Below are 26,233 nucleotides of genomic sequence, written 5' to 3'. Positions count from 1 at the left end.
ACGACGATTGGCCTACCAGTACGGGGTGTATCTTCGACAGCCACTACACCAGAACGAAATCGATCAAACCAACGCTATGCTGTGCGAATCGTTACAGTATCGGGTCCATAAACTAAACGATTTTCTTCGGCCGCCTTCGTTGCAGTTTTACCTCGCAGGTAGTAAAAACGTAAAATATGGCGAATTTCTTGCTTGGTGGACTCCATCTTTGACGCGCTATAACTTGAGACTGAAAAGGACAATCACAACACTGTCAAAAAGACACTTGTAGCACAGATTGTCGTCTTTAAATAGCCGTGTAGTATGACCCGATGCGATAAGTACAACACAAGATATGTTTAAGTGTTGCCATATATTGACAATATACGGCGTTTCTTTTTCCCCAACCCAATATTTATAGTACTTTTTATCCCAGTTGATAACTTGCATCGACCGCTGAATAATCATGACTGAGAGGATTTTCAACCAAGCGCCGATTCCATACATTTTTGTGAAAGCAATTTTTGAGCTGTTGAGACAAGTTTGTGGGTCAAGTTGTAACAAACATCGCTCAGAATGTCCTGTTTATAAAAGCTCATCATTAGAGCTTCTGCGCGGATTCACTTGAAGTGTTCGTTAGCGTTGGTTTACAAACCAGGATGATCCTTTTCGGTGCAACCCTTTTCCATAGCTAACGATTCCATACTGAATCTCGTCGCAAACCAGAGTCATTTGTGCAGGAATCGATTCCTCCTTAGTAACACCCAGCCCAAACTATACGACGACGATTGCGGCATTCGTGAACATTTAATAAAATAAGGTGGTTTTTTTACATGGTGGAAAATACCCTACCCGTATTCGTTATCAAACACCCCGTATTGTCTGCTATGGCACCATTTTCACGTAATCCATCTCGAATTATTATCGATACGTCGTTTTTCTCTATTGTCGCTGGGGGCCAAATCTGGAGAATACGGTGGATGCGGAAGCAATTCGAAGTTCAATTCATGTAATTTTGCCATTGTTTTCATTGATTTGTGATTTTTCCATTTTTTTCACAATAACAAAAGTTGATTCACTCTCAATGCTGTAACTCACGAACCAATCGACCGATTGCTGTCAAATTTTGACACGTATCCATTGAAAGATGGTGCTTGTGACAGTCATACATGAAACCGGGAAATTTGAAGATAAATTCTGATTTTTCTAGAAAATTTGAACGAATTTCGTACCAGAAAAACAAAACAGCCTCATTTTACTCGCTGCTTTGGGGTTGATATGTAATAAACATCACTAATCGTCTTTAATTTTTCGAATGATTTTTTTTTCATACCGCTTCGATCAGCCGACTAAGAGATAATAACGCTCAAAGCCTCGAACCTCAAATGGAACGCTCTCGTTTTCGTAACTTTGAAATTACACCCCAGTACAGAAATGAAAGACGTAGTTTTACATACCAGATGTGATAGTAATGACTACTAGAACTGCTTACATCTCCATTTAACATTTGTGAACGGAAATTGAGTCAGGGTCCTAATACAATGATGATGTTGATACGATATGCAATACAAGAAAGATTACAACCACCAAAATATAACAGTTATAAATTTATATTATTAACGTCTGGTTTGACTAACCTTCCCCCTTCTAGGTGAGCGGCCGTTTCGCTGCGGGATGTGCGGTAAGACCTTTTCGCGCTCGACGATCCTGAAGGCCCACGAGAAAACGCACTACCCGAAGTACGTGCGGAAGTTCCTATCGCCATCGCCGATTGACGGGAAAGATGAGTCACCCCAATAGTGCGACGATCTGCACCTGCTGAACTTCCTCCTGCTCTACAACCTGCAGCATCATTGTGATATGTACGGCTTCACCTGAACGGCCTCTCCCCCCAATTAACTACTACTACTACCTATGACAAACAGGTGCAATTGAGGACTAGTAGCAGAAAGAAAAAAAAACCTCATTTAGCTTACCTGAGAGAAGAAAAAATAGATACTTTACAGCAGGACAGCAGCGGAAAAAAAACATTACAACGGGAAGCGACGCACAGGAGGAGCATCCGTACACTAAAATAAAACTCTAAACTTACACATATAAACTACCATACGGGACAACAAGAGAAGCTATTACAAACTAACCAGACATCCCTTGAAAATATCCCTCAAACACACACACACACACACACACATACAACAACAGATCCCTCACACCCTAACCCTCAAATTCTTAGGATGAACCGCGCGAGTAATGAAGCAATATAAAGAGTAATTTTTATATAATATTAATCCTCGAGGAAATAATATACACAGAACTACACACTCAAACACAAATCCACAAACACATACACACACCCATACACGTATGTAATTAATATTGGTGCTATTTATACCAATAACATCTTATCAGATAGGACAACAAATGACGCGGGCAGCAAAAGAAAATGGTGAATGCTACATTTACACTCAAATCGATACATCCTGACTGTTGTGTGTATTTTGTCAATTTCATAGACAACTACATCAAAGGGATTTCCGGTCCCTCGAGCAAATTTCTACGAATGGTACGAATAATTGAAGGCGAAAAGTGGTCCATCTCACGACCACTCTACCAGCGAGCAGAATCACAAAAAAAATCACACACACACACACACATTATTAATTGAGAAAAGACATCTGTGATCTTATTGAATATTAAATAATTGAGTTAGTTATTATTAATTATCTACCCCCAAAACAGGATGCGTGTGAAACAAAAACCATGAAAAAATCACGGGGAAAATGAAGTGAAAAAAAGTAACACAACCTTAAAATCTTCTCTCGGATAAAACCGAAGCGTGTCTTTTTGCTGCGAGACTGGAAGACAAGTGAAACACACATCTACAGACAAACTTTGTGCAAAGAAAAACTCTTCTAAACACACAAACACTCTCTTTTTTCCCCAAGCCTACTACAATAACTTCGCGTGTGACCATAACGATTCGGACGAAGCGTTTCCCATTTTAGTACTCGCATAATTCATCCTCCTTTAGTTAGAATTTTTGCGTGCGTCTATTTGACGGTAACAAAAACAAATGTGTCAAAATCAGACGTCATTTTTGTTTTGTTTTCTTGTTATCATTTTTAAGGCAGATTTTTCATATACCAACTAGTGGTTGTCAGAGTGGGTAGAGAGCACACGGACACACACCAACACAAACAGACACACACACACACATGCATACATTCATTTTCTGAGGGAAAATAATAAATTGCGTCACTGTGAGAGAGGGAGTGTCCAAAAACGCCAGAGCACGCAAACAAACAATTGATTACAATATTCGAGATGTGAAAAGCATTACGTTCCTTATTATCTTTAATGAGTTTAGTTTTTAGGCGTTCGTGGAAAAGAAACAACAAAGTACCATTTTGTGTGTAAGGTTCTTTCACTAAAGAGCAAATGCCTAAGCGTATGAGATACGTGATATACATATATATATATATATATATATAAAAAGATTTTTGTACATTAGTTTGATGGGTCGCTCTGACGAAAGGATGGAAAGATCTTCTAACAACACAATCGTGTACTTTTCTATTTCTCAAAACTAAAGAATCCGTTGAGCATCGTAATCTGGTACACGATAAACAGAGATGCTGCATATCACGAAGAAATGCGAAAATTCAAACACACACTCATTCATATTAAATCGTTTACATTATTTCGATAAGAATCTTTAGTAATTAATACTTTCTAGTTCGCAAAACCAACAAAATCCCATCGAAGGTGGAGGAGATAATCAAAATTGACTGTTTCGGAAAAATAATTATTTAGAAAAATTACAAAATTTGTGACTGCAATGTAAACCAAAGTTCAAAATTATCGTTTCGGCAAAAGCGTGTTGTGATATGGAATTAAAAAAAATTAGCCCTAGTTCAAATTTACGTTGATAAGTTAGGAGACTTTTTTTTCTAGTATTCGTTGGGTAAGATTAATTTAACGCAAAACTTATTGGCGACTTTGCGAGAGCAAGAGAAGCAATCGAAAATCAAAGAACATCAGAAAAGGGAAAACACTGAAAAGAAAGTCGAAGCTAAGTTCTGAAAACAAAAATTATAAATTGTAACCATTGGCTGTGATTAAGATGAACAATTTACATTTTAACCTGACTAAACAAGTAATGAGAAAGAATAATATTAAGTAACTTAATTATACGACCCATTGGCGCACTCGTTTCGAACTTTATGGATCTCAAAATTGATTGTGATTACGTTTTAGATTTAACCTCTCCACACAAAACATAGCGAAAACATTTTTATTAGGCGTATTAATGAAATTCAAAATTCCTCCTATATCGTACAAAATTTAGGCTTTAATCGATCAAAATTTACACCATAATTGAGTTATTTAATAGGCACACACAGTTTGACACTTGACTTGGCTTTTCGGTGTTGAAGAGCAGCAAAAGTAGCAACGCAACGCGTATTTCTCCTCCACTTTGAGTCGAAAACTATCGAAAAGATATATCTAACTTTAAGTGAAAACACGAAATTCTCTGTATATGATTTCATCTCAAGAAAAAAAATTATTAACTAGTTGTCTAGCCAACCTAGGAGAAACAGGGCGAAAATATTTTCAAATGAAACAACATTCCATTTCTAGGGGCGTGAAAGCGTTGTATGCGCTTACACTGTGAAACCAGGACACGGTTTTAATACTTCTTTCTCCTTCTAATGTTTAATGTGATACTGTTAAAAATTTTCCTGAGCAGAAAACAAAATTCTCAAACCTTCAAATGCAAATCTTTATGTATATGTTCAATTGTTGCTTCCAAGGAGGGAGCAGTGGAGCTGTGCGCATCCCGGGTTGGAATGAGGCATGTGAATCGGTTCGTTCGATGCGTTATCTATGGGTTTTTGTTTAATTACTCAACTGGAGCAAAATTTCGAATATATTCTTGATCTAGATCAGCGGTACTCAACCTTCTTTCAGAGGGGCCACAAACACATTTTCTCTATTGTATCGCGGGTCACATAAAATGGACACGACCATATAGGTCACGCAGGACTATGAGACTATAATCGGTGAAACAATCATTGTAGAAATTCAAGAATGAATCTCTTTAGTACATGCATTTGATAGCACTGACAAGGGCCGAATCTAACTTTCGCCTTAAGTTTTTTACCGAAGAACACAGCTCTCAATGCTGAAATATACTTTCTTCACATCTGGCTTGAAATACGCTGAACTTTGACTTCACTTTTAACCCGGAAACAATGCTCAAATTCACGAAAAATAGTTAATCGAAAAAGTCACCATTTGTCAGTCAGTCAGCTAGTGATGGCAGCGAAGCTTTTTGTTTAGTGTAGTTTGGTTTTCCAAATAGGTATTTTGTACGGCTAGAAGCGAATAAACTGAAAATTTCTTGAAGTCTGAAAAGCCCGTATAACTCAGAACATCACCAGCATTCTACCAATATAATAATTGACCACGCTCTACGCGGAAGTTTTTGTGGTCCTGAAAAGAATAAATGGTTTACGTGGATTTGAAGGAGCATTTGAAGATGTGCGTTTCATAATGCATTCTTGTTTTCGCGAGAACAAAGCACCAAATTTGTATTCTTATTGCCAATGAATGCAGCACACTCAGTATGCATATATTTTTCTCGTACTAAACACATTGCGGCCCGAGGTTTTGATAACGTTTAAAACCAACAGTTCATAAGTGTGATTCAATCATACCCAACCAATCTCCGCATTACGGTATGTAAACCACCGCGGTGCGTCCTATTCAATATATCTCTTCTGTTTTGCTTCTATCCGTCAATGCAAGCTCTGCACTATGCTTACTTCGCGAATACTTTGAAAATACATTCTGATGCGAAAAAAATTTCACGTCTATTCAACATGGTAATAAAAAAGAAACTGGGGTTGGCCCTGGCGAGCACACTATTTATAGTGCCAATCTTCAATGGACTTCAAAGCATATTTTTATAATTTTTTGTGATCACGATAGTTTTTTTTTCAAAGTAGTTTATGAGCTATGAAAAGATGCACAGACTCGATTATATGTGATTCGATTATATACAATTTTGGACTCGATTATATACAGTCTGAAAATTTAATTTTTTATTTTTGAAATATTACTTATTTCATGAAAAAATTTTACTTTTCAACATTAAAGTGAAATTTAAGTGGCTTTTATATGTACAGGGTGGTAAAAACGGCGATTTTTGAAGATTTTGCTCGAATTTTCACCAGGATTTGTTTGTGTCTATATTGCAGCGAAATTACGAAAGATAGAAGTTGGGTATCAAAGAACAAATTATAAAGTGGTTTGAGAACCTCAATTTGATTGATAGAAACAATCAAGTTCAATATGATTTTTTTTTGAATAAAATTAATAATTACGCATTGAAAATTACTAACTTTGAAATTTTCACTTCCAAAGCCGTTATTTAAATCCACTAACTTAGATGTTCCACTTCTATATCCTTTACTAAATTTTCTCATCTTTCAAATGAAGTCAACAGAATTGGCTTACGCAGCGTACTTTTTAGTGTAGAGCCAGTTTGAGGCAACATAGTCCGAAACAAAAAAAAAAGTTCTATAACTCTGTCATTATTGAAATTCGAACATATGCGTAGAAGGATCTTTTTTCATCAAATATGATCATCTATCACCTTCTGAGAAATTCTAGAAAAAAAAAATATTTCCATGTGAGAAAGGTGTTTTCTGACATTGAGGGGATGAATCAAAAATTAAATTCTTCTATTATTTTCAATAAACGAAAAATATATGCATAAAACACGAAAGAAAATTTTTTTTTGACTCGATTATATACAGTGAAAAGAAATCGGAGACTGTATATAATCGAGTCCGCGCTGTATTCCGAAAGGGATTGTCATACAACTTCGTTCAAAGAGGTATTAACGTTAAAACCCTTGCACCCCGAATGTAACGCATTCCTTTTCAAAAATTTAAACGTAGACCCAAGCCCATATGCAAAAATTATTTGATGCAAAGGTGCATTAGTATTCTATTTCATGAAAACGTGCCCTGTTTTCTGATTTGACACCGTTATTGAAAGACGTAGTCCTACGCAAAAAAATAGGTAATGATTGCTTTGGTTTTCGTTATTGTTACACATACAAAATAGTTTGAAATAAAGTAACACCAAATGGCCAACCAGAAGAGCCCGCCGGGCCTCATGCCACATGCCCACAAGCCGCAGGTTGAGTATAGCTGATCTAGAGCTTTTACGGTTCCTTTTTGGTGAGTGAGCTTTCTGTTCGATTAAATCCAATATTTTAATATTTAATGATGCATATAACAACAGAAATGCAAGTTTGTCCTCTGTTTTCTCTTTCCAATAAAAAATATTTTCCTAGGAAAGTTTGATTTATAACCTTTTTTCAGATTTATCTAATAAAATTCGACTTCGTATTTCACTATGATGGAAATTTTACTTGGTATTTCGCATTCGCATTCCGACAATCCACGCTTTTCTTTTCACGGTTCAGGTTAGCCGTCGATTATTTCAGACCAGTGACTCATTTGAGAACCATGGTTTCTTTGAGAACCAAGGCTTATTTAAGTGGTTTATTTGAGATCCATAACTTTTTTGAGAGATGTTATACATTTGACGTGGGTTACTTGAGAGCCGATAATTTTTCAAGAGCCATCGAATATCTGTAAATCAGGGCTTATTTAAAAAAAAAGACTTTTTTGAAAAATGTATTTTTCTAGAGCCGTAGCCTATTTAAAAGCCCCTACTTATTTGAAATTAATGGTTTATTAGAGAGCAGAGGCATGTTTAAGAGCCATGGCTTGTATGAGAGCCACGGTTCATTTAAGAGTTTATTTGAAACCATGATTTATTTCAGAATCACAGTTTATTAGTAGTAGCAGCTCGTATGATCTTTTGGTCGAACTGATTTGAATGTGCGGCTTTTCACTCATCTCCATGTTGTCGACATAGTTTACTATACCTTCTAACTTCAACGACGGCGCACTAATCGAGTTTTTACCAAGTTAGAACACTGTTACAATCGGGAATTCCAACGATATTCGTGACATTCGACACCATGGTTATGACGGGGTGTAAGCCCCGAATAGGGGAGCTACCAGTCCCAGAGGTACACTAACTTCCTTTCCGAGGTAACTTGAAGATCTGACACAGATATACTCAGCTATGAAACAATATTCAAGAGCTGCTGTACCGCTTCTTAGCTTTCTTAGCTTCTTGGAATTAGAAAAACGGTTCCGATTAGTGGTAACCAATTGGAACCATCTGCATATTGGAATCCGTTCAAAGACAAGCCAACTAGTAAAATTAGGGTGTCCGAAAACTTTCTCCCTTTTTTTGATGCGAAATGAATACACGATATTTATTGCGTAAGGTGGAGTTATCATGTAATATATGGACCGTTCTGACTTTTGAGTCACCCTGTATTTCAGTAGAGCTGCCGCATGTCAAAATATAAATAAAAACAGAAATTGCTCTTTCGATAGCCATTCGGCCGTAGTTCTGTGCGCATGGTATCTAAGGATTTTCTCGTGAAATTTAGTTTATTCAAACTGAATTATTGGACAAATCATCAGTTTAGACGACTGTTCACATATTCTAGATGAGGTGAACACATATTTTGTTTAATCACAGCGATTAATTAGCATAGGAATTACTTCGATGTTTGGGGGCAAAGTGGTCATAGGTGACTAACGACTTACAATGTTCTGTTCACTAAAGCTGATATACCTCATCACATTCTGCTCTTGAGGAGGATCCTTTTTTGGCTTGGACCCTGGATAAATATGCCACTACAACTAAACTAAGCCTCATTATGCGGAACGTTATGTGTTTCTTACTACGCTTTTGTACGCATGAGAAAATTCTAATTGAGACTCTCGGTGAATAGGCCAAACTTATTTCATACATGTACCTGATTCGAACAAATTTGGACGAAAAAAACGCATAAATCTATCCAATTTAGCTTTATATGTGCGAGTGACCACTTTACCTCCGAGCAAAAAAAAAAGTTCGATTTTTCACCTTTTTTTCTAATGATGAAAAGTGTACTATTTTGAATTTTTATAGTAAAAGCCGTTTGCTATCTTGAACAACAATGAGTTGAACTATAATATTCTTCGAGAAACGGGAATTAAAGCGGTATGAGGACGCAGGAAATGGGCATATTTCTTAGGGTGACCACTATGCCCCCACTTCCCCTATGTATGGCTATATGGCAAATATTGTATAGGGTATTGAATAAGAAATTTTGACGGTTTTTTTTTTGAACCACTATGTGGTTTACCATGGGATCTATAGTGAAAAACGTACTCGTTTATTCCACGCCATCCTCAAAAGCTTCGAGATAAAAATCGAGACAAAAAATACTGAATGTGCATCTCACTACGGTGTATCAAGAAAAATTGACAATCAAATATTGAAGTACTAAAAAAATACTGAAATTTTGAATTTTTTTTATGGGGTTTAGAGATTCAGTACTACTCTAATTCATATTTAAATGTGTTCCTACGGCTTTTCTAGATATGTGTGATTTTTTTCAGATTTGTTTCAGTGTTGCACGCCACATTTTTTTTTATATTTCGAAAGGGTCTGACTGGGTAAGGGAGTAAAAAGTGCCCCCAAACCAAATCACCAGCTGTATGGAAAAAAAATTTACAGTAGTACCATATATTTGAGTTATTATATGGTACAACATATGATCTATCGTGAAACATGCACCTTTTCGTTTTTTCACGCCATTCTCGATAGCTTTGAGACAAAAATATTTTAAAAAAATACTGAAAGTACATCTTACTGAGATGTATCGATCAATATTTTCAAACAATTATTTCATCACAAAATCAAAAAGTTTTTAATTTAATTTTTGCTTTTATTTTAAATTAAATTTTATTTTTTGTTTGATTTTGAGTTTCGGTACTACTCTAGTTTGTATTTCTTCCTACGTCTGTTTTAGGTATATGTGATTTTTTCCAGAATTTTTAGAGTGTTTTTCGTGGTACAAGACAAAATTATATATATTTTTAGGCATTTAGAAATTTCGAAAAAAAAATTATTTTTAGACCCACATTTGCTTTAATTTTTATATATAAAAAAAGGATTTTCCCACGTACGTGTAAAATATCATCACAGGAGAACGGCTGATCAGATCAGCACGGTCAGTATATTTTTTATGTTTGTCTTCACCCAAATTAGAATGATAGAGTACTTTGGAAAATATTTGAAATGATTAGAAAAAATCGAAAAAAAATTCTAAGAAAATTAGAAAAACCTATGTTGTGTCAAATAAGGACTCAAATACATGGTACTATTGCAAAAATGTTTTAGTTAGTACCCTATACAATATTTTCCATACAGCTAGTGATTTGGTTTGGGGGCACTTTTGACTCCCTTACCCAGCTAGACCCTTTAGAAATATGAAAAAAAAATTGTTGTGCCGCGCAACACTGAAACAAATCTGAAAAAAATCAAACATATCTAGAAAAGCCGTAGGAACACATTAAAATATGAATTAGAGTAGTACTGAATCTCTAAATCCCAAAATTGGCTTGAGAAAAACGAAAAAGGTCTATGGTGAAAAGACCCTATGTTAAACCACATAGGTGTTCAAAAAAATCGCCAAAATTTCTTATTTGATATACTACACAATATTTGCCATGCAACTGGTGATTTGGTTTGGGGGCACTTTTTACTCCCTTGCCCAGCCAGGCCCTTTATCACATAGAGATTTTTTTAAGAGAGGAACAAGTAATAATCTAATGGAAGGTCTACGGGTATGGAGGATGAAGTAGAACATCCCAATCAAACTGTAATAATTTTTGTCTTAAGGCAAACGCAACATGCGGTCTTGCGTTGTCGCGATGGAACACGATGTCTCGTCGATTCGCCTATTCTAGCCGTTTCTCTGCTATGGTGGCTATGGTGGATTGATCCAGTTGATTGCCATGTTTGTCAACATTGATCGTATCACCTTGCGGAAGGAACTCGAACACCTTTCTAGTCCCACCATATGCACAAAAATACCTTCTTCGGATGAAGTCCAGTTAAAAATCCATTTTCCTTAGAGCAATTGCGTTTTAGATGCAAATTTTGGTATAAAATCCAAGTTTCCTCTCCAGTGACAAGCCTTTTCAAGAAAGGATACCTTTTATATCGCTTCATAAGGCCGGTGTCCGTCAATAGGTGTGGAACCTCATATCGATTCGTATATCCCATCCTGATTAAATGCTTATACACCGTTGTCTTAGGAAAATTAGTGGAATCCGCTATCTCACGCACACTATATCGCGGATTTTCAGTGAGTACAGTCTTGATAATCTAAATAATGATTACTGCGCAGCCCAAGAATCTATAAATTTTTCACTTTTTTTAGTTGATATCGTCCGACTAAATGAAGTACGAACACCTCCGGAGCATTGAAGGCTTTCGCTTCTTTAAAATTGAAGCTTCGCTGTTCCATATCGTTCGGAAGTTATGCAAAGTCCATAGCAGTGAAATAGTACTGTTGATAAAGTTGATATCTCTATCATCAGATCTGATACAGCCTCTTGGTCTATCGGTTATGTGAAGCATTCATATATTTCCTGTAAAGGTTCCTCAATGCCGTCAGTATAAACCTACAGTGAAATCACCCGACACAGGGAATAAATATTGAGTATGACTTACCGGCTCGACAGTTGTCTGTTGTGAGAGGAAATGATGCCCAATGTATGGCTCACTAGTGCTGCAAGTATATAATATTAACATCACTGTTATACTGTCAACTGCGAGGGATAGGACGTTGTGTCTTTCACGCACCTCACAGGTTACAATAAAAACAAGGTGAATTATGGATGTCTTATATACCGTTTTAGACAAGTTTTCACACAATCATCTCAGATATTTGGAATAAAGCAAGCTTATAATTCATTTTACGAAATTTGAGACAGAAAGATTTCCGCGCAGTCCAAGAGATTACGATTGTTCACATTAGTAATTCTTCTATCTCTCAAGCAAAGTTATACAATCAGTGGATCACTACATGGAATGAGCACGCTTCTAGAGACGAACCAACACTGTTGCTAACTATGCTTATGCTCCTCTATGAGTTACTTCTACTTCTAGGCAATTTTTTTACAGAACATATTCCAACAATCTTCGTTGGGATTCGTAATACAGCAAGCTCTGTGCAGCCGAAGAGTCTACCTTTGTTCACAGTTCCCGAGTATTTCGATAGTTGATATCGTTGGATACAAAGTTCAACAATTGGTTTTCTATCTCTCAAGCACAGATTTTGTATATTGATTGGATGACTAAATGAAACACGATTGCTTCTAATATCACACTATCACATGCACCTTGCTGTTTGTGATTATAATTTTGGAGGGTTCCGCCTCTTTATATATTTGGGACGATCTGCAGTGTAAAATAGTACCGTTGAGAAAATCTACATCCCAACCCTGAACGACTAAATGGAGAACAAACGCTTCTGAAGCCCAACATCGCATAATGAGCGACTCCAATCTTGGCTTCCGTTTCTTTCTATTTTTTAGGAAGATCTGCCAGGTCCTAAATACCTAAATAGTTGCAAAGGTTGATAACCCAACTGTATCATTAACTAACCCATAATGTTGGCTTTTTGAATCAGTTTGGAATCAGTACAATATCTCAGTGTAACGTAAATTTTTGATCATACTCACATCGGGATAAGTCTAATACTTATTTCATTGGGTTGTGAAATTATACTCACTTTCAGATAGGTCGTCACATTCAAGAATAACAAAATTATCTGCAAGAAAATAAATTCAAATGGAATTATGAGAAATATTGCTGATAAACATTTCGCAGACGTTAGAAATTATTTATTTGAATCAAGTATGCTCTATTCTCCAATTTTAAATCATTCGTGTTCGATGTTCGTCGTATGACTTTGTGAATCGTAAATGAAGTATAGACCACAGAATCGCGTGACGTATCGAACAAAACCTGGTTCCTGCGCCTCATTCGACCCTGCCCAGTGCCACGTTTGGAAGTAACCTCTTACCAGAATTTGATTACCATTGGAGACGAAACAAGTTCCACGCGAAATGCGAAATCTCGTTTGACCGACGCAAAACAACCATTCGTAGCAATCGAAGCAGCTTACGTTTTTTTTTCTTTTCAGCAAACCAATACACGAACACAAAGACGCATACGCATATGCACACAAATACACACACACATACAAGCCAGCAAACGAGCGAACGCAGAGCGGAATTTCTGAGACAATGTTTTACCAATAGCCGAAAGTTCCTTTTGTTAATTCTGTTGTTTAGTATAATTTTTAACTAATAAATTATTATTTTTGTTTTCGTTTTGTACCTATCGAGAACAAAGAATTTGCTACTTGTTTTAGTCTTAGGTGCGGAGAAGCACGAAAAAAGGGTTAGGCACCGGTGGGAAGAGTGTTTTCCTCGATTCCGGATGTTCGGGACATATTGGTGGTGCTTGCGAGCACCATCAAGAAGTGACACAATCGAAATCAGTGCACCTTCCCACCTTCTGCATATCGACATCAGTTGCCGTGAAACGTTATTGCGTGCCCGACAGAACCACACTCACACTACCAACCACGAAGGTACACAGATACAGACATACAGGCAGACACACAAACGCGCGCGCGAAAGCATTGTGCGAGATGTAGGAAACAAGTGAAGCAACAAGATATAAATATATTTATTTTTCATATATTTACATAATAATTTCAGCGAACCGAGAGTGTTTTGCGCAAGGCAAAACAAAACACATAGAACAAATAGCATAAAAACCATACGTTAAGCGAATGTGAAAACAATAGATACAGATACACAAAACAAATACACATATAACATAAAGTACAGCAAACAGAATAAACGTTTGAATAGTAGTGCGAAGGTTAGGAAGGTTTTTTTCGTAGAAAAAAAATGAGAATTTTGTTCATCGTGAACCAAAACAAGCAGCACGCACCTAAACCCGTGTTTGGAACACAACAGCAAATGGATCATACGTTTTCCGCGAGTGATACTATTTTCTCTGTAAGTGAGTTGAAATCATGGAATAAGAAACAAAAAATATAAGAGGAAAGCTCGTGTATAAAAAAACGTAATTAAGGTTACATAATAAAAAAATCAATTATCAATATACTAGTTCTATATACATATACTTAGAAAATATTTTAGTGCTATTACAATACTAGAAGTAAGCGCAAGATAAGAAACAGAAAAAACAAGCATAGCAATAATTATCATTTAGAATAACATGCAGAAGAGAGAAAGATGAAAAAACACAGATTAAATCGTAAGATTTAACGATAATAACGAATATAGAACGTATTTATATGAAAAATATACCTTTTATACGAATGATTTGCGGGGAAAAAGCATGAACAACAGCAACAACAAGAATATATATCACACGTTTTGAGAGAAGAGATGCAAGCTGCACACATACCAGAATGTATGCAAAATTAATCGCAATTTTTACTTCCACCATACCAACACTTACACACACACACACAAGGAAACTCACGCCAAGCAGCTGTTAATTGCACTCATTCCACCACCATCACCAAAACACGTTTGTAATCCTCGCTTCCCGAACAGATTTTCTCGGCGAACAAATAAACACACACAAAAATCTTTCATATCCAAACATTCAACTAGATTTGGTAGCTTTTCTCTCTGGGAGAGGAGGGAAAGAGTCGACACAAAACAAAAAAAAAAGTATAAAATCGTGAGTATTTGCAAAGAGTAATATTTTTGTACAGAAAATCCCAATTCGCGGTGTTCTAGGTTGGAAAATTTGAACCGCATGGAAAACAAAACATAATACACACATACCACAAACATTTAAACACACACACACACAAGCAAATGTGACTGAAATCGAAAATTTCTGACGGAATCTAGCAACGCAGCAAGAAGAAGAAAAAACACAGATAGAAGTTTCGACAGCAAAAGTTTTCGATTTTTAGTCAATTTGTAGCTTAGAGTGCCTCTAATAAAAATAAAAATGGAAATATATTGAAATGAACAAAACGTTGATTTAATTTTGAAACCAATATAGGAACAAGATAAACAAACAAGAAGAAGAAAAAACAACCATTGTACTAATTGTAAAAAAAAGAAAGAAATAAAATACATGAATCATAGCTGATAAGATGAAAGATATTATAGACACATCGTAAACAACAAATCAGCGAGGAAAACTTCACAGGAAATAAAACCACAGATCACACTTAAACAGCACGCGCGCAGAGAAGAATTAGGGCACTGTTTAGCGGAGGAAATGACAGCTCACGAATTTGGAAGGCATACCATTTTGACACCATCACTCACACATACGAACACATCCACGAACTTTGACACAAACACACTGTCGCAACAGAGTTTGGAAAAAAAAAACGAAAGCTTCATCGTCATAGTAAGCCCGAAAAATTCTCGAAAAGTCACGAGCGCCATGAGTCGCTTTTCTCAATTTGTTCGTATCGGAAACATACATTCGGAGGATACATAATAATCTGTGATTTTGATAATAACAAATCCGTGGAGGAGAGAAAGAAAAATGTTTTGGAAATCTAAATTCGAAATTTACCAAAAACAAAAAATAGTTGACGAAACAACATAAAAAATGTACTGAATTATAGCGAATAGCGCGTGCGTAGGCAAACGAAAAACCCGATTGGCTGTAATACTTTTAGAACTGAGCTTTTTCGGCATTTTTATTTTCGGCAAACGTTACTAGTCAAAATTCTAAATTAGAAACCAAAATTTTATTGTGATCCCCCTGTAAGTAAATTCGATTTATTTATTTTTTTCGGATTACTTCTTTGGCATTGATATGTAAGCGAATACTAAGATACGAAAAACAAATTGAAATTCAAATAGATTAGGATATTGTCAAGCAAGTAGAAGAAAACAACCAATTAGTTGAGTCTGTACATTTAGAGACGGAAAACACAAGAATAACAAAGTAAATATTAGTTCGATTTTGGATGGCGTAAATTATAATTGTAAAAATATTCAGACAGAGGGGCAGAGAGTAGCGTGACGGCTGCTGTGTATGCGAAAATAAAATCACAGGGTGACTTTAGATAGTGGAACACACGCTAGAAAAATAAACGAGCAAGTTTAGAGGAGGCAAAAAATAAATATGAAAATGTTTCTCAAAAGAAATTTAAGCATGAACTTCACACAACCGCATTCAAGCAAAAAAAAATCTGTGGATGATGGTGCGACTCCAATAAATTCCCCGCAGTAGTAGATGATAATCCAAAAACCCATACCCAATCAAGCAGTCAAAATCATGGCAGTTGTTCTTTCAGATACAATATTACAACCATCCACAAACCAATACAAGAAACACATTCACATACACTCACACAAAAGCATTAATAACAAACAGAACAAGAAGAAATGAAGGAAATAATAGCTCAGGGCATCTCAAATTCTTCCATAGTATATCAATAGAGAAACAAGACAAAACATAACCGACAAGTTGGAGAATGCAGATGTTGAAGTAAGCAAACCAGAGACAACCGAGAAAAAAAATAACAAACCAACCAACAAACAATTAGAGCAATAAACTTATATATTTTTAACCAACCCATAGCCTGCCGCGATTTGACAGCGGCTCAATTGAGTAAACTACACACATACACACGAAAATAAAATATACCGACACACCCGGAACAAACAAAAACCGCAAACGTGATAATTCTGTTTTCTGCTGTTAATTTGTTTTAACATGAAGTTTTTGTTACTTGTTCTATATCCCGTCCCTCCCAATCAAGCCCCCAGTTCCCCACGTTCACCCACAAAACAATAGTTGAATCATAACCATATAAAGAAACAGTTAATATAAATATACAAACAGCCGCAATAGAGACAACAAACAACAAACAGAAGAATTTGAAGCAACTCAAGCAACCTCCAATCTTTGATTTCTGATACGAGAATGATGCAACATCAAGTGTTCTTTCATATTTTACAATAGAGAAAAAAAATAAACAGAATATTGAAGCCGCCGCCGCCACACCGGCGGCTCAGCGGCCGACTCAACTGAACCAAGCGCGGTAGCGAAGACATACACCTATATGATATTTGTTTAGCAAGCGAAACGGAGCGAAGCAAAAAACAAAGAAACAATAATTGATAATTATTTGCAATAGCTATACTAAATATACTGTGAGAATAACACACAAAAAAAACCGTAAACAATAGAACTGGTGATTTTTTTTACATATACAACAAACGACAATTGTTAAGCAACTCAACCGTTATTGTAGATTACAGAAAGTAATTAGAACAAAACAAACAACTTAAATCAATCGTTTTTTCTTTGCGTTCAAACAACTATAAATATGGTAACTGGTAACAGGATGAAAGCAAATACAAAAAATCACAAATACACACACGCATGCACGCGTGACACCAAATGACAGATTTCGAAATGTGATGGAATCAAAATTCCATTGCATGCAAATCAGGCAAGAGCACATCTGATTCGTGATGGAATTCGTGCTAATCAAGATGTGACAGAAGCAAGTGTGACCGTTATGTGTGATTGCAAATTGTCAAAATTATCGCCGAAACACTACGAAAAGCGTTTACGCCAACGCAAATATTCCCCGTTCTTCTCAATTTCTTTCTGGACTTGCCATTGAAATTTGTGCTGAATTTGAAAATGAAAAATGGAAATTATTCTAGTAATGAATCATCTATTTCTCCTAATACATCATTTCTTCTTGAGCACCCCAAGTATTTGACATGTGTATCGTGCGGATTTTTTTCCATTCTCTCCATTGTATTTTCAACTATCAACACTCACCTCTAAATGTGGTGGTTTGGTTTGTTTTGGTTCGACATTGGTTTGGTTATTTTTTCTATTGTAAACCTTTATAAACTACAAAGTTCATCCGATTCTAGTCTTGAAAAAGGCCGATCAATTTCTCGAGTCCTGGGATTGAACCCAAGATCCAGATCGTTCTCTTGGTGAGCGGACGTGCATTCATCTATGTGACGGAGACTCCCTTCTGTGACTGTAACAGTTATATAACACAGTTTACTCACAATACAGAATTTTCATCAAAGGGAACCCATACCCTTAGACCATTCGATGAAGACCCAAATCTGAAGTTCGTATCCACTTTGTTCCCTCATCGGCAACGTTCAACTTTGTTGGAACCCGTCACCGTTTACCAATTTCCGTCGTTTCTAGAATTTTGCTAACTTGAAAGGCGATGAAGTGACTGTAACGTCGATGGTCGGATCTTAATCAACATAGCATTCAAAATACCTCCAGAAGAACCACTTCGAGAATTTTATTGGCAGAGACTTCTGTGTGGTGTCCGTAAGTCGAACACCGGGTAGACCGGCTTGGAGCTCGAATCGTGGGATCATTTGCACATTCGACCACATTTCCCTCTCGAAATCGGAGATAGACGACCGCTGTACTTCTGCTTTGATAGTCGTTGAAGACCGGTAGCAACGACGAACAACTTTGACGGGTTGTATCTGCGGAAATGCTACGAGGCACGGCTGCCTTTCGTCCTAGTGGATTGGTACCCTTCAGATAACCTGCAACCGCACCTTCGAGAACATCAATCAACATCACATGTTCTAATCGTAGCTACTATATTTTTCACCGCTAGTGCGAATTTTTTCTCCGTCTCAAGCTTCTCCATATTCGGCGAAGACTTCTGATCTTCTTGATGATCGACTGTATGATGACCTCTGGCCATTCATAGAACATCCTCAGCGTATTTAGTACGTCCCCTTCCTTTCTCAAATAGAGTAGTTTGAACCGCACTGCTTCCTGTGCCTTCCTTTCAGACAATTACGGAGTAGAACAGAGACCACTCATCCAACAAGCAGCAATTTTATTCCGTTTAAAAAAAACACCATCTACACACCGGTTGTCCTCCTCTAACGTATCTGACAGAATGAATCCTGAGTCTCGAGTATCTCGATGGGTTAGGCAATTGCGGATATTCACGTGAACATACTTCCGGGATGAGTACTAACTGCGAAAGTAAACCGTTGAACGTTGAACGAGAATCTTGGTGCCCTCGGGGCTTCTCGAGGCGTTCGATGTTTGCCTAGAAGCCTTCTCTTCCGTTAATCTGAAATCTTCAAAGTATTGATCGGTTTCAACCAACCATTGGGTGATCTTGGACTCGTTATCTTCGATGTCACAATCGAAGGTGGATGGCTGCTGAAGTTCACCAATAAGAATAACGTAATAGAGACCGCTTCTCTAACACGAATTCCGCCTAAAGTTTCTTCAACTCGACCTCCTTCACTCGTCTTTCTGGTGGAAGAGTTTGTAGGGGTGGCCTCGTTCAACATAACAATATCACACATAATTTTACCCGCACCCGTGACTCACTAACCGACCACACCGTACGACACCAAGACGGAAATCTCCCTTCCAGTTGTAAGGCACTTTGGCAGGTATGTCGTTCACCGAGGGGTCGAGCCTACAAAGTTGGCTTCACTCTTCGATCGATGGGATGTAAGATTCTTCCGGAGTGGATTGAGTGAAAGAACGTATCGCGAAAGATCATACGCACTATTTGTGGTCTCACTATAAATATTAACAATCACTCGATATGCTTCAGTTGCAGAATTCCTCGAATTAAACACGAAAAGCAAAACTTGAATCTCGTGAATGACAACAAGACTGTTGGCCCAAATGTTTCTATTTTCTCGCATTAAATGCAGCTGACACCGATAAGCTCTCTTAATCGTAATGATGGTGAATTGTTTTCAAGGTCCCAACCTCACAATGTATAGCTTTTGACTGAAAATTACTATTGGCACCACTCAATGAGAAATTCCGGGTTTTCATTTGCACATCTGGTAGATATAAAATCACTTTTGAATGTACGATACTGCATAACAAATTTCATGTACAGAACAGAGATTTAGAGATTTTAAAAATCGATACGGTCACAAAAGTCGTTAAAACGGATACTGATTAGTAACAAACTTCTCGTCAGATTTAATTTTGTTTATGCTAACTGTCGATGATAATTGTATCAACTCAACGACAATACAGCATTGGAGGTTTTTAATTGGATCTTCAGGGTACATTTGAGACAGAAGACAACTCCAACCAGGAATCTAGATATTCGCCATCATCTGCATGTGAAATTGACCCCTAGTGGTCAAGCTTCCTAAAAATATTATAGTAGTCTCACTGTGCAATAGATATCTACAGGCAAAAACTGATCGGCCAAAAATTCTATGAAATTTATTTATCGCAGTTGCTTGAGGGAATTCTTCCTCCGATCCACTCAGTGACGTAGCGTAACCGAGTGACACCCTATTTAAACTTTGCTTCAAGTATTTTGGCGTAACCTAGGTTCACACAAGTTCAGTCTAACTGTTTTCAAAATGTTTTTTTTATTTGTTTATTTTTTAACTTAAACATATTTTCGGGGCAGAAGAAATAAAATTGATTTCGCGCCGAAAGCGATCACGACGCTCTAGTTCGGATGCTTGTGTATCTTTAAGTGCTGAGAGCAAACGGCAAACGCTGTCCACACTAGTTCTAATCCGAAAACTGATGCCGCACAAGGTCCCTGGCATCCCTATCCCAACCAACACGTATTAAGCGTAGGCAGCTAGAAAGGGCTCAAGCGGTAAATTTAGTCGAGCTGTGAAATTTCCAAAGTTTGAAATTGTTTCGCAATGTGAGCGTTGCTTGGGTGATTTTCTCAATTCAAACTCACTGTATAATTTGGAACCGTTTCTTGAAAATCCCACTACAAATGAACTGTAACACATCCAATTAGCATTGCCCAGGTTAATTCCGCGTTCTTCACAATGTCCACGGAATCGTGGTATCTCTAGCGAAAGCTTTCTTCTGAACCCTTCGTCGTAGAATTTTTTTAATTAAATCGACTTTTCAGCTCGCTGTCAGATGCTGACATGTATTGAGTTTGGATTGCCCCAGAAATTCCGGCCCAGATGATTTTGATCCCCTTTGCAATTCCCGATAAAAATTATCGGTTCATTCCAATATTCCCATTCTATTTTTCCTTCATTGTAATCCCGGGTCCCGTTGGTCTTTAATACAGCCTTTCGAATTGCTTCCAACTGGATTATTTTTTCTTTCAACAGCATGAAAAATTAGTGCATTAAGTTTGGTCACAGCCTTACTCCGTAATTCTTTAGTTTGCAAATATTTTTAAACTGAATCTACTTCACGTGGTAGTACAGATGACACAGAATTCTGAAATCACTAACTGCTGGCAGAAGGGACCGTGGACTTGATCTAGAGTTCGAGTAGACTTTTCGAGTTCTCGGCAGGATCGCATTCATTGGCTGTGTTCAGCCTATCGTAGTTCGCATAAATTGGCTTTACAACATTATAATGAGTACACCATCAAATTTGCGACAATATTTTCCCATCACACATTTGTGGCTCAGAAGCATATCTCAGCGGTTAAGTTTAAGTTGAACAGTTGCATTGGGATTAAACGTAATAAAAGTACAAAAAACGTACTAAAAGCTAAAAAAATTAGGCAAGTAGCAGTTAGTTAGGCAAGTAGCAGTTAGTAGTTACCCACAACCCTTTCTTCATTAATGTAGGGCATTGGTGAGACTAAAATAAAATCGTGTGGCATATGATGAAACAACTAACTGTGGGTAATGGAAATCCGACGTGCCCCACGATTAAAAACTAGGCTTCTGGATCCACTCCTGATTGCATTCTTTTGATACGAAATACACATTATTCTCAATGTACCATATCTGTAACTTTCTTATTGCAAGATACCAAATCAGACTTGAGCAATACTTCTCCTTTATGTTTTCGAGTGAACGACAAAAGTTCACGTAAATCGCTGAGTTTTTGGAACCGAAAGAACAAAAAATTTACTCTTCAGACCACAACTTCACAACGCTTGTCAAGCAAGATATTGCTTTGGGACTTACGACTTACGACAACCTTTTCTGTTCTATATGTCCCTCGATCTTACGACGTTGCTCCATTTTGTAGAATTGATATCTAGATTTTTTCTGTTCCTTCGTCCAATACAATGCAGTCCCAATTCCTCAACATCGTATCATGTTGTCTACGAACCCGTGCATTAACCCTTTTTTTCATCATAACGATACGTTGCAAAACCTACTTTGTACGACTTCAGACCTTCGCTTTGTTTCACATTTCGGACAAACGAAGATTACACTTTAATTTTCTTGGCCATATATTTGATGGAAAAGATCCGCCATTGTCTGCGAAGTGTCGGTGTTGGTGTAATATGAACCTGTACAAAAGGTTGGGTGACTTTCATCCGAATAGTTCTACTGTTTACGTTCGCCGCCACGCCAACTTTCTTGAAACACAAGAATTTATAGCATTGCCTTTGACCTACCACATATGGTGTTACAGTTTTCGTTCTGAACCATTTGTTCATAGACCCAAAGTAAGCCTTTGGTATACTGGCTACTACCGATTAGAAATGCTTCAAGACACCGCTTTTGCTGTGACTTCTTGCAATACATAGATAGATGGTAACAGTTTCGGTAACGTTATAGATTCATTCCAACTATAACATTACCGAAACTTGGCTCGATGAACAAATTAATCCATCACAAATGTTTGGCAGTGTGCAAACAGTCTTCCGTAACGACAAATTTTAGTCTAACCTAATCTCAAAAAAAGAGAGAAAAAATATCCCTCCCTCTTAATCGGATAACCAAACCACGTGGTTATCCGCCTTCAACCGCTTGGGAATCTTTCCCGTTTGTTTTCGGCCCTAATCTTTCTTTGCCCTTAACGCGCATATACAAAACATAGGATAGGATAGGAACAAACATGTGGTTCCCTCCTGCTGGTATTATTTTGTTTACATTGGTCCTTGTGCTTCAATTTTGATATTTAATTTTTTTTATATCCGGCCCTGCTATCTAAGCTGGGTCCGTAACATCCTGTCCGTATCGCTCCTTTTGCTTTGAGATTCTTATTTTCCTTTGATAAGCATGCACGATGATATCTCGAGCTTCAGTGAAGTTTGGATTACACATTCCTATGGACACCTCAGAAGCTCTTCGCTTGTTCGTTCACCCATTGTTCCATGTACATGGGCTGCCTAAAAATATCCGACTTTGACTGTGCGATAACTGACGAAAAAAAAAACAAACTATTTAGTTCGCTCGAACCACACGATTTCGACCGAAGCGCGTTGAAGAAATGTAGCCACACGAATGTTATGTAGTTGTTTATCTCTTACGATTGCATACGATTCTTACGGTCACATTTTCGCATGGAGCCGTTTCAAGTGTTGCCGTAGTCAAACTCACTCGAAAGAGTTATCTTGTCTATCACAGCTTTATCAAGACACTTAAACCTCTAGGCTCATGTCAGATTTCCGTCGATTTAACCTAACGTCTCCTATCTCATTCATGAGGCTGCCATCTTCAAGGAAGTACATTCCTCATTTTAAGGATGCTGACTTGAACATGAAGGAAGGACACATCCCTAAACCTTCAGTGATCCAGTAAACCTAACCCGCGAGATATAAAACGCCACTTTGCGTGGGAAATTTCAAGATCGGGTACTTTTTGGACAACCCACATAAAGTCTTCTATAATAGACGCTCATACTATTTCCTAAGTATCCAGGCCAATTCATTAAATTTTAATGATACAGAACCCAGGGATCGCGTTATGATTGAAATATGATAACCAGTGAACTGTTTAATGTTCTTTTTCAAACTTGTTAGAAATCAATGTCATTCGTTGAGGATAGAATTTGATTGTTTAGTATGAAATCAAACATTTCTCCGCGAAAACTATCTCCGCATTTGGCATATATAGGGGAAGAATAAGCACGGTTATTCTATAATCTTTCAACGATTGGATATTAGACAATCTGCAATCACATATTATACGGTCGACTGCAAAGATCATACCCAAAGCAACAACGGATGAAACCACAAACATCCGATCTAAATTCAGCCTCAATTCACAGCAACAAAAAATCATCTAAACACAGCACAAGTACACCTAAATAACCATAATGTGAGTGCCAAGCTAAATACAACAAACCACAACAACATTGCGCGAAACAGGACCTGTGTTTCGAAACAAAACCAAAACCGAATCATGATCGTGCAAATCTGGAGAACAACTAAATTGAAACATTTTGAACAACCATACACGCGAACAACCCACACACACAAACAACACATGCCACTACATGAACGCATTCTACTCTGCGTCAAAAAATTGGACACCATTTTCGAGAACGGGAAACTAACTGACCTTTCGGTTGGGTTCGAAGTGAAAAGACCGGAAGAAAGCAAATGTGAGCGCATACAGAATTTAGAAACATGTTTACGCGAAGGAATAAGCATGAGCAAAGTGAGGGAAAAAAAACAAAACGGAAGCATGAAATTATATTATTAATGAAATGAAATACTATTACTAAATAAACAGATAATGGTAATGAGGTAAGAAAAAAAAACCACACACTGTAGTGCCTGTTCCCAAAAAATTCAAAGATATAACATTAATGGAAGCAAACAGATGAAGTTTATAGAGGAAAAAAATAAAATAAAAAATGAAACACTCACGTATCGAAAACAAATTACAGAACAGAGATGATGCGCGAGTGGAGCATACAAAAAGGAGCGAGAGTATCGGAAACGGGAGGCAGAACGCGCGATTTTTGCTTCCGTTTGAAGTCGTTTTCCCGTTCCGGTTCGTGTTAGCGTTTATGTTCGGTAGCTGAAGGTGATTGCTTTTTTGCCTTAGTTTTTCCGTTTCGTACCGGAGCGCGAGAGAGGAAGAAAGAGTTCGAGTGAACCAGAATTAATAAGAGGGAGAACAAATAAAAAAGAAAAAAAACAACTACAAAATACTTTTAGCTTATTGTCTTATCGTTTAAGTAATAAGAGTCGATAAACAGAAAGAAATGATACAATATTAGTTAAAATCGGAGAAAAATGAAGTGAACTTAAATAAGAATCGTCTCTCACACATACACATTCATGTGTGTGTTTTCCTTATACTGATCGACTTTTTCCATTATCTAAGCAATGAGAAAGTTATCGTTTGACTGTCACGTCGAATACAGATCAGAAAAGTACTCGCAGAGAGTGGGAAGTACACAGACACACACACACACATTTGTAGAAGCATCGCTTTTTGTTACATTAAGCATATTTAATCCGAATTATGCGAGCGGAAGAAATAAAATCGATTTTACTTAGCATCATAGAGGATAGAACTAAAGAAGAAGAACATCGTTTTGATGAGAAAATGTAGATACAATTGAAAAACACAAAACTACAAATAATATATTTTCCAACCGAAGTGAAAAAAAAAACACAAATGGGAAAAAATATCGAGTTGTTTAATTTGTTCAAATGTCCGATTATTGCATAGAACCGGAAACAGAATGCGACCGAAATAAAACAATTGAAATTGATGTTATGTTAAGGTTTTCTCTTAAAGTAAGACAGGTTAAGCAAAACAATACAAAACTGCATTATTTACAGAAGTTCTATAATTGATTTATATTTACACGCAGAAAAACAGAAAAACGAACGAGGGCGAAATAGTTACTTGTTAGCTCCTCTTCCGTGTGAGAACCACAATTACTGGAAAAAAAAACTCCTCAACACTCATCCACACAAACCCACAAACACACACACACGCAAACAGACAGATGAACTGAGAATTGAAAACAGACTATTCATATAGCAGCTGAACTGGACGTAACGTCAGTTTCAATTAGTTTTCTTATAACGAAATATATACATGAGAGCAAACACACTTATTAAACAAAAACTCTCCAGGAAAACTATCACTATTTCAACCCTTGGTTTCAAGCATGTCCAATTGAGTTCGAGAACACTGTTCCAGGAATAAAAAGGCACTCATCGATAAAAAGGAACAACTAGAAATGACCAAAATTGACTTCCACTGCTTTGAAAATATAAGAAAAAAGTATAAGAAAAAAAAAACCACACATACACACAAGAAACTTTTAGCTGCCTTTAGATCCAAAATCTTGAATGATACACTCTCAACAACGTTGATGATTTTTCTTTGATTTTCAATTAAAAAAAAAACAACAATAAAAGATATATATAAAGCACTTAGAAATTTAATGGACATGTAAACCGCTGAAACAAAAGAACTCAAAAAAAACATTATCGACACATAACACAACACACACTTTGACGCAAGTTATGAAAATGCAGAATTTGATACAATTTTAAAAAGAAAAATGAAAA

General features: G+C 36.9%; 1 protein-coding gene across 23 annotated transcripts in view; it reads left to right on the top strand.

Annotated features, from left to right (window-relative positions):
* The window catches only part of LOC129770692 (protein tramtrack, beta isoform), a 618,642-nt gene that overhangs the window by 578,362 nt on the left and 14,047 nt on the right, over positions 1–26,233 (top strand). For 2 of the 23 annotated variants that reach the window (XM_055773843.1, XM_055773852.1), the window contains exon 9: positions 1,631–25,965. The exons of the other annotated variants lie outside the window; for them this stretch is intronic. In XM_055773843.1, the coding sequence (XP_055629818.1) occupies positions 1,631–1,779 (149 nt within the window). In that variant the 3' untranslated portion in view covers positions 1,780–25,965. Of the gene's footprint in view, positions 1–1,630; positions 25,966–26,233 lie in introns of those variants that run through there. 23 annotated transcript variants of the gene reach the window in all.

This window comes from Toxorhynchites rutilus, chromosome 1, assembly GCF_029784135.1.
Source record: "Toxorhynchites rutilus septentrionalis strain SRP chromosome 1, ASM2978413v1, whole genome shotgun sequence".
NCBI lineage: Eukaryota > Metazoa > Arthropoda > Insecta > Diptera > Culicidae > Toxorhynchites > Toxorhynchites rutilus.
The sequence above is the reverse complement of the archived record's forward strand: the minus strand, read 5'-3'. Positions and strand labels throughout refer to the sequence as shown.